Below are 10177 nucleotides of genomic sequence, written 5' to 3'. Positions count from 1 at the left end.
TTCAAAGGGGAATTAATATTGGCGATTGTTTGTGTCCTCGGTGTGGGCTTAGTGAGGAGAACGTTGATCATATGTTAGTGGGCTGCCTTTGGGCCCGATGCTTGTGGTGGAATGTCCTGGTCTGGATGCGGATCTCCTTCCCCGCGGACATAGGAACCTTGCCGGATCTTTTGGGCTATATTGAAGAACAGCCGGGTAGTAAAGCTTGGAAAAGGATTGTCTATTCTATTGTTTCGGCTTCCGTGTGGAGGATCTGGAAAGCTAGGAACGAAATGATTTTTGAAAAGAGATTCATCCCCGTCTCTGTTTCTGTGGAGCAAATAAAAGAAGATGTTTTTCTTTGGTTAAGCAGCCGTGCTCCCCGTCAGCCGCCAAGCTGGGACAAGTGGAGATATTTTGACATTTCCGATCTGTTGTAGTTTTTTATTTTTGTTTCGGTTTGGTTGTTTTTTGTTTTGCTCTGCTTGTTTTCCTGTTTTGTTCCCAGTTTCTTGCTGGCTCTTTATATATATATATAAAGTGAGTTTGCTGTTCAAAAAAAAATTTGTAAAGAAACAGAAAGACTGATAGGGAGAACCTGCAGAGAGACTTCATTTCATATTTCCAAGTTCCAACCACACTCGTTAAGCCTTTCACTCAATCGCTCTCTCGATCAACTACCACAATCAAAATCAAACCCCAAGTAGAACGATTATAATAGCAAAAGAAGAGCATATGCAATTAAACCGTCCTACTTTAATATTGATCATTTCGTGGCGTAGTGTTGAGTCGCCATACCGAGCAGCAAGCGACCATCATCATTGGGTAGGCGACAGCTAGGGTTTTACGTTGAAATAGCGCTGCCACCAAGGCGGCCCAAATCCGACGGTTTATGCACACTAGCGTTAAATCTGTTGTGGCGACTATAGTCTGCCGGCGTTAGGATAGCCTACAATGCCATGGCTCCGGCAACGGCGATGAGCGGCGATCCATGGTCGTATGCTACTCTGACAGTCGATGAAGTTCCGCTGGCCTAGGGTTTCCGTCGGTAACCATTTCATTGGCACCAACAGGGTGAACACGAACCCTAGATGGGTGATCCTACCTCCTGCAGACCATCGTCGATCAAATGGTCACATGGCGAAAAAGTAATTTCCGTGACGGACGTTCATTTGACGCCGTTACCGTTAGTTTACTGTTGTCCATTATGTTAAAAATTAATATAGATATAGAATTTGTCGAAGTATTTATCAATGACATTTGGGTTTACTTTTAAGAGCACAGTTGAACATGAAACACATCTACATACGGTTCTATATACTCACTCTTCCCCCGGGCCCCACGGATACCTGGTTCATAGTGACACCTTCAAGAAAGGTCTTTGATGTGTTCTCATGCAGCATGAAAAGTTATTGCATATGCTTGACGACAACTAAAGTTGTATGCTGTTAGCTATCTGGCAACTCAAGTATACCTGTATCATCTTAAGATCTAGAGGCATCAACCATATGGAGAAAACGTGTGACATCTTCACCGACTAAGTATACTTGTATCATCTTAGTTTGATAGGACTGATCGGTTTGATTTGATTTGATTTGATTAGACTGGTGAACTGCTTGAGTTGTCGGTATGGAAGCCAGTCCTGTTTTCAAAACTTTAAAATGCAAACAAGAGATGTGAACCAGTCACGTGCACAAAGTAAAACAAGGTACAAGTATAGTTTATATAGTAAAAGGTACTACAAGCCTGGATAATGGCATATGAACAATGTACTTGTTACAAATTGAATTGAATATCTTTTAAAGAAACCAAAAATCACAACTTAAGAGCCGCTATGGCCTCGGGTTTGAAATCAACCCTCATACCTAAAACCCGCCTCACCTCGGCCGGAGTCAGTCTCCAAGTCATGGGCCCCGCATTCTCACCCCAGAAGTCCAAAATCTCGGACACCTTCTCCAAGTTAAGAATCGTTGCCATTTGGGTTAACCGGGCGAACTTATCTCTAACGGTCCTTTGGGTCATGCCAGAGAAATGGCTAACCAGAGCCCTCACGTCTCGGTCCAGTTGCAGACCTCCAAGCTGACTGAACCGTTTTTGCATCATGATAACTTCAAGCCGTTTTACAATAAAGTCGATCACCAAATGGACAAAAGAATCGTAGTTGTTGGCGGTCATTAAAGGCTGGAGCCAGCCCGTGTTGGTTTCAACAGCATGAAGAAGCCTCTGGACCCATGGATCGTTTACCTCGTTTTCTGCGTATTCTGCTTCTGAAAGCTCATAGCTGACGGTTGCAACACTGTCTAAAACGGGTCGGATTCGGTGTGTGACTGTACCGACAAGCTGTTCTAACCCGGCATTTAAGGCTTTCTTGAACCCGTTGCTCATCTCTCCCAATTCAGATAGACATGATTTGATTCTTTCTCTATCAGCTGGAGCTGGAAATACCTGATAAAAAAGAAATTTTGTTAAATATAAATTTCAGTTCAAGGATCCCTCCTTAAGACTAGTTTTAGAAGGATGATATTGGTACATATAGACTATATTGCTGGCAGTATCAACACATTTGGTTATGAGTGGGTTGATTCTGGTTATGTAGCAACTCAAAAGGGTAAAATAAAATATACACTAAATTACAAGTTTTGTCCTTTATACACAAGTTATGGAATGGGTCCTTTAAAACAATGACTTCCACTTGGTGTCCATTATTTTAGTAGTTTGTTACGCGTTTTATCCTTTATCCTAACCCCATCCAAAATCTCTGTTAAGTCTCTAACATGTGTCATGCATGTGAGGGTAGATAGGTCAAATTCTTTGTTAACCTTAAAGCAGGTCTGCATGTATTAGTCCAAAAAAACACAGCCTTAATGCATCACCATCTTTGTTAACCTTAAAGCAGGTCTGCATGTATTAGTGGTAAGTTTCTGTGAGATACAGTCCCGCATAACTCCCTTTCACTCTAAATGATAACGGTTATGCATTAAGTCTTAAACTCTTTCTGAATATCAATTATCAAGTAGCATTTTCTTCAAATTTTCCCCTTTTTAAGGTTGGCAAGATTGTTATCATCCTATTTTAAACAAAAACACTTCGATTGAGGTGGCAGGTGTTTGCAGACCACGAGTCAAGCCTTAACCCGATTGACGTACCCAGAGCTTGGTTATGGAATTTACCAAAAAAAACAGTGTATTTTGGAACTTCCATACCATCAATATTCAAAGGTAGAAACTCAAACTTTTGACTTACATAACATCAGGATAATATTTATCTAACATTAAACTACAATGTGTACCAAACTCACCGCATATTAATGTTTATCTGTCAGGCCTGACAACAGAGGAAATTCAATACTGCTTCTGGAGAGGTATATAAAGATATAAATTCCTATTTGGGTAAATTGCATTTTACGTCCTTTAAGTTTGAGCGAGATTACATGCGTTGTCTATTAACAAATAAAATTACACTGGATGTCCTTTATGTTACAGTTTGTCAGCATGCGGTATCCTTTTGCCCTAACTCAGCCTTTTCTGTTAACTCTTAACACGTGTCACTCACATGAGGGCATAATGGTCATTTTCACTTAATAACTAAAACAAAAATATAAAAGTCACCCATGAAACTTCAAAAGGAAGATATATTCTAAGTGAAAATGACCATTATACCCTCATGTGAGTGGCACATGTTAAGCATTAACGTAAAATTTAACTGGGTTAGGGCAAAAGAACAGCGCGTGATGAGAAAATGTAACATAAAGGACATCCAATGTAATTTTGTTAGTTAAAGGACAACGTCTGCAATTTTGCTCAAACTTAACGGACGTAAAATGCAATTTACCCTTCCTATTAATTTTAAAGATGAACTTTGTTCAATCTTAATATCCAAGATCAATAAAAATACTTGGTTTTAACAAACATTAATATGAGAATTTCGTACCTTTCTCAGGGTTTGTCTGTGTGAGGGGATTTGACCGAAAGGAACGAGCACCCCGGCCGCTTAGGGCGAGGCTGCACTTTCCCGCAAGCAGGTTAAAACAAACAAAGCCAAAGACTGAAGAGAAAGAGAAGTTGAAGCAGTAGCAGACATACAGAGTTGGCTAGATACAAATGTTGGCTGTTCATGAACAGTGGCATGATCGATATTTTGGTAGTGTTAGGGACAGCAGTTAACTTGGATAACCTAAAGATGTTTTGTTATGTTAATTTTGTTCTAGTAGATGCAGTTTTATATAATCTATTTTGTTATATTAGAGCAGTTTATTATATTAGTTGTATTTTCTGTTAGTTCATCAGCAGTTTGGTTAGTTTTGACACCTCTATATATAGAGGTGTTATGTTTGTTTTGTATCAACACAAAAACATAACACAAAAAATATTGATGAATATCTTTATCATTTTAAAACTAGAAAATTTAATAGTCTAATGATTTTCAGTTCAAACTGTTAAAACCTAAGCGTCAACCTGTTACAACCAGCCTATTAGGTTTGTCATATCGTTTAAAAATAAGTTGGTTCAAACCATTAAAACCGAATCGTCAACCTGCTACAACAAGCCTATTAAGCTTGTAACATCGTTTCAGTTCAAACCGCTAAAACCTGCTACAACTGGCCTATTAGGCTTGTTACATCATTTCAGTTCAAACCGTTAAAACCTAATCGTCAACCTGCTACAACCGGCCATTTAGGCTTGTCAGATCGTCTCAAAAGGTCGGTTCAAACCGTTAAAACCTAACCGTCAACCTGCTACAACCCGCCTACTAGGTTTGTCACATTATTTCAAAAAAATTGGTTCAAACTGTTAAAACCTAACTGTCAACCCGTTTTCGTTCCGCGAACCGGAGCGAACCGCGATCCATGTGACTATGTGATAACCGGCTGCAAACACTTGTATCGATCCTAATCACTAATCTTTTCACTCGTTTATTTCAGATTCAGCCGTGAATTCCTTTTGTTTTCTAATCACAGACGCAAGCTGCAACTATCAAACTAAATCAGTCTTTTTCTACGTTCGACAACCCGACTGCAGAAATCGAGTTAGCTGTCGCAGACGCCATTAACATTATAAAGTCAGTTGCTGATAGATCAGCAGTAAACTCGTAAAATCCATAATATGTCGAGTATTGAACCCAAATCAAATCCAGATTAACTTTGTAAATAACAGCAACAACACGACTCAGATTCAGAACTAAAATAAGCCGTGATGTACGTGTATAACTAGATTTTCTTTGATTTAGTTCCTTCTTCAAACCAAACTCAGATCTTAATCATCAAACACTGAAACTGATTCAGATCTGATTTCGATTCAAAATATTCTTTCAGCCGATTTAAACATACATGGAACAGATCTTATATCGATGTTCTGATTTTGTTCTTAAAAAAAACTAAAACTAATCGAAACAATCAACTGAATTCACAATCGCTGAAACAATCACTGAAACTGATTTCACTAAAATCAACAGAAACTAATCGAAACAAACTGAATTCACTATCTGCTCAATTCAGACTTAAATTTTGTCTGTTATCAATTCGATCAACAACAACAAAATTTAACTTTTCAGTCGTTAATCAGATTCAGTGTATAACAATTTCAATTTTTACTCATAGAATACTGAGATGTGAATCAGTTTCAGCTGTAATAACGCTTATACAGGTCTGCATGTATTAGGGGTACGGGTCGAAATGGTTCGCGTCAAAACGGTTCGTGTCGAAACGGTACGGTACGAAACTCGTCCCCACCCGAAACTTGTCTCGTGCGGAAACTCGTGTCGGCCCAAAACCCGTTGCGATCCGAAACCCGTCCCGTGCAGAAACCCGTGTCGGCCCGAAACCCGACCCAACCCGAACCAACCCCGTTCCGATCCAAAACCTGCGTCGTGCCGAAACCGTCCCGGCCAGAAACTCAATTTGAACGGAACCCATTCCAATCCGAAACCTGTCCCATTTATTTAAGACACTAACCCACATCGACCCATTTCTTTAATGTTGTCGACCCGCTTTGACCCGAAAATAACAAGATGGAATTTCAAGTGACCCATTTAGTTAAAATATCTTACCCAAACCAACCCATATAATTTTAAAAGCAACCCAAACTGACCCGCTTGGAAGGCTTTGGGTCAAGATTGCCCCCTGTAATAAGGACCAGGTACTAAAGTGTCAACTCTAGATTCCAAACTCCAAAGTGTCAACTTTAACTAATAGAGTGATGAAGATCCATAAGCATTTTACATTATCATGGAGGCACTCAAGGTAATAAGTAAGCTGATTGACATTTAAATAATAATAATAATAATGTAAAAATCCAATAACTCCCCATGTTCAATAGCCAATTAAGATCACAACCAATCAAACTATTTACTCACTTTAAGTTTTATCATTTCTTTACATATGAAAGGACCTTTAACTAGTATTCAATTTATGATGTGCCTCTAAATAAGAATATGGAGCATATTTTTATGGGATCTGATCACCTATATTTCTTAAGCAGATATAACAAGAAACACAGACAAGCATAGTTGCTGACGGCGAATAGCGACAAATAGCGATAAGGTACCAATATGCTACATAGCGAATAGCGATAAAATAGCGGGCGCTATTTTATAGATAGCGATACACTAGAAAAAAAAAATTAAAAATATATGTATATCATATCAAAATACCCTGTTATATACGTTATTTTACATGTATATATAACAAAAACCTAATATCCAGCTATTTAATAGCAATATTTAATCGCTATTTATATTTTAAAAAATAAAAAAATAATAAATTAAAAATCTGAAATCCCGCTATTTACGGCTACATATTGGCATATCCTATGGCGACTTTCGACCTATACGCTACGCTATTCACTATAGCAACCGCTGTTAACAACTATGCAAACAAGATGAAAGTGAGCATGCAGGTTTGAATGTCGAGTACTCACCTCAGCACACTGTTCTTCAATCTCATGTCTCAGTTTCAACGCATACTCGCTGCTCACATCAATGTTATTCAACGCAGTAGCAATATCGACTCCTGTCTTCTGCACAACGCCACCCAAGAACAGCTTTCCTCCAAGATTCGGCTCCCTCATTTTCTGCTGTAAAGCATCATTATACTCGCCACCAAGCAAGCTTACAGCACTGCTCAACGCTGCAATAACTGAATTAATGTTGGACGTGGATATCGACCTACGACAGCAGCTCTGTAAAACATAAAACACGTCATCAACCATGGAGGTTGTCAGGCTGTCCATTACATGCTCGTCAATCTTTATAGCCTTCCTGACATTTTCAACCATGAAGAATCCCTCCAATATCACGTAATAACTAGTTATATCTTGAATAACTTTGCTAAAATTCCCACTCCTGAAAGCTTTAGTAGCACGAGGTGTCAATTCCGGATCAACGTGACTCAACCCCTTTATCTTCGAAACCATATACCCCGTATAGTCCTCACCGAGCTGCGTAAGTGACAATATTTCTTCCAGAAACAACTCGATTTCTCTGGGATCCGGCCCTTCTTCTTCCCCAGAAGACAGCATATCGTTCTTATACGAATTGATTTCCGATGTCAACTTCGACAACTTACGAAACTCCATATACTTCTTTAAAATCATAGAACCTCTAGAATCACACTCCTCTTGAAGCTCACAAATAGCATACACAATCCCATCCTCACCACACAAACTCTTCAAAATCTCCTCATTCTCCTCAATCGCCAACACGATATCCTTAAACAAATTCGTCAAACACGCAACAAAATTCACCTGACTCTGATTCACCTCCATAAACTCCACCAACTGCTCAAACTCAACTTTCGACCTAACTGAAATCACCTTTTTCAAATAACTAACATACGCCTGCAATCCTTCCTCCTCCAACGCCAGTGGCGAGTAAAGCCGAATAAACCTCAAAACCCCAGCATGATCCCGCTGATCCACCGCCGCCGCTAACCGCCGTCTCACAATCGCCTCCAACCGCTTCTTTGCATCAAACAGCATCTCTCTCTGTTCCGAACCAGAATCCTTATACTTGGCATCAATTTTCACAAACGTTTGCACAAAACTCGCAGCCGATTCAAAATCCTCACTCTCTAACGCCTTCTGAACACCGTCAATACAATTCGAACGTTCTACAATCGCATCTATTCTATCTAGGGTTTCATTAACACGAGATTGAGCCAGATCGAGTTCGCGAACCTTACCTGAGACCTGATCTGCGAGAACGCAAGTCGAATCGACGTTCAACAACATGTGATCCGATTCTGCCTTGACAATTTCGAGTACGTCGGCTGATTTTTGAAGAAATGTGAGGTGTTTGTCGAGATCTGGACGGAGTGAGAGGATGTTTTCGAGTTGCAGATCTAGGTTTCGTTGATAGGCGATGCATTCGTGGAGGAGACGAGTCATTGTTCCGACGTCGGTTAGGGTTTGGACGTGTGTTAGGGCTTCTGGTGTGCCGAATTGTATGGAGGATGACGAGTTGAGTTGTTCGGAGTCTATTGGTGGCGGTGATGACGTCATTGGTGGTTGATTGTGGTGGCTGTAACGGTGGGGAGTGGGATCGGAGGTGGTGACCGGAGTGGTGAATTGGTGATCGGAGAAACAGTGGCAGCGGGCAGTATTCAGGAAGGGTTGGTACTTTAGTTTGTGTTATGCGAGATTTATTAATTGCTAACGTAAACTAATATTTTTTCTAAGGTGAATTTTCTTTATTTTTTAAGGTGAATTTTCTTTAATACCTGAGGCTTCAATACAAAACCTCATTGGTTAAATTAATATCTCATACTAATATGACTGTAACTGTAACCTAATATAACATATTAATCATTTGCAACAAAAAAAAAATACTTGTAAAACGTAGAACCGAGTAGTTGGCAACTTTTTTCATTTTGGCATCACTAAATTAATTAATTTGTATTTGTTGTTTCAACTATATTGCTATTAAACTGTATTTGTTCTTTATTTCTTGGATTCATTACTATCACTAATAAAGCCTTATAAAGGTTTAAAACATATTTTGATTTTACTGTCAGATGTGATGCGGTTAATATATATTCGATGAATACATTCAACAATGGAATAAGACAAGGGAGGGTACCGTGAAGGGTAGGGGAATGGCAATATTTCTAAGGAGACTCGTTGGTGGGGCGACGAAATCATAAAGGTTATGAGGTATTCAAGTAATAATGTAGCATGGAGGGGGGCGCAATATTCCCCGTCATCTCCATTCAAATTGAGACAGTGACGAACTCAGGAACTATTTGCTGAGGGTGCGGATGAGTGGCTCAACATTTTTTTTATTGAACTTTTTTTAAAAACACTGTCTTCGTAATGAAAGTTTTTTTAAATTATTTACAAGTTTAATTTTTCTTCATTTGAGGTGTCAAATTATAGGTTTGTTACGAAAACAATTGCTAAACACTATTGCATAGAATAGAAAAATGAGTTTTATTTTAGATTATTTTTATGCCCAAATTAGATTTAGCCGATCACCCATTGAGAGGCGGAGAGGTGATGGGTCGGATTCAATTGGCAAAACCTTTGAAATTAAAGTGTAAACCCCTTCAAAGTCAATGGTTCGAACCTTGAAAGAAACATTCCTTAAATAAAAAGATAAAACCATGAGAAGTGAGTACAACTTTTAGACTTAGGGCCATGTTTGGCTAAACTTTTTGAAACGACTTACGGACTTATTGGCTTTTTAACAAGTCATAAGCTCCAAAACAGTGTTTGGTAATGAGGTGTATGTGAGGGGAAAGAGCCAATAAGTCACTCCATACTAACTTTTTCAAAAAACCAATAAGTCAATAAGTTGTTTCAAAAAGCTTAGCCAAACATGCCCTTAAAAGTGTGTAGTTAAAACCTTTTTAAATCAACAATTGTATCCGGGTTTCATAACCTTTCAAAATGGAGCTCATAAGGCCGTGGGGTATGGTGGGGCGGGGGTTGGGACTTGGGTTGGGCATTGGTTGACATGTTGAACCGGGTGGCAGAGATGGGAAACCCACAACAACACACGGTATGGTGGGGCGGGAGTTTGGGGGCGTCGGTTTGGTGGGTTTGTGGGCTGACCCGCTGGGCAACCCAATAACACAAATTTATTTTTTTTGATAATTTTAAATAAAGAAAATTACAAAAAAAAGAAGATTACAAAAAAAAAATTTCTAACTTTTTTATTTGTTTTTTATCTCTTCTCTCAACGCCAAGACTATTTCTAACTCGTC

At 39.1% G+C, this 10177-nt stretch overlaps 1 protein-coding gene and 1 long non-coding RNA gene across 2 annotated transcripts; one reads left to right on the top strand and one right to left on the bottom strand.

Annotated features, from left to right (window-relative positions):
* Positions 1 to 1675: 1675 nt before the first annotated feature.
* LOC110916405 (conserved oligomeric Golgi complex subunit 4) lies at positions 1676 to 8618 on the bottom strand. Its single transcript, XM_022161153.2, has 2 exons — positions 6894 to 8618; positions 1676 to 2424 (listed from the first exon to the last, which is right to left on the bottom strand). Exons 1-2 carry the CDS (start codon positions 8472 to 8474, stop codon positions 1795 to 1797), a joined length of 2211 nt encoding a protein of 736 aa, XP_022016845.1. The 5' UTR covers positions 8475 to 8618; the 3' UTR covers positions 1676 to 1794.
* On the top strand, positions 3081 to 4203 carry LOC110916406. The gene is made up of 3 exons (XR_002579713.2): positions 3081 to 3197; positions 3302 to 3340; positions 3919 to 4203. It is a non-coding gene; the product is annotated as an uncharacterized LOC110916406 (long non-coding RNA).
* Positions 8619 to 10177: the final 1559 nt, after the last annotated feature.

This window comes from Helianthus annuus, unplaced genomic scaffold (assembly GCF_002127325.2).
Source record: "Helianthus annuus cultivar XRQ/B unplaced genomic scaffold, HanXRQr2.0-SUNRISE HanXRQChr00c036, whole genome shotgun sequence".
Classification (NCBI taxonomy): Eukaryota; Viridiplantae; Streptophyta; class Magnoliopsida; order Asterales; family Asteraceae; genus Helianthus; species Helianthus annuus.
The sequence above is the reverse complement of the archived record's forward strand: the minus strand, read 5'-3'. Positions and strand labels throughout refer to the sequence as shown.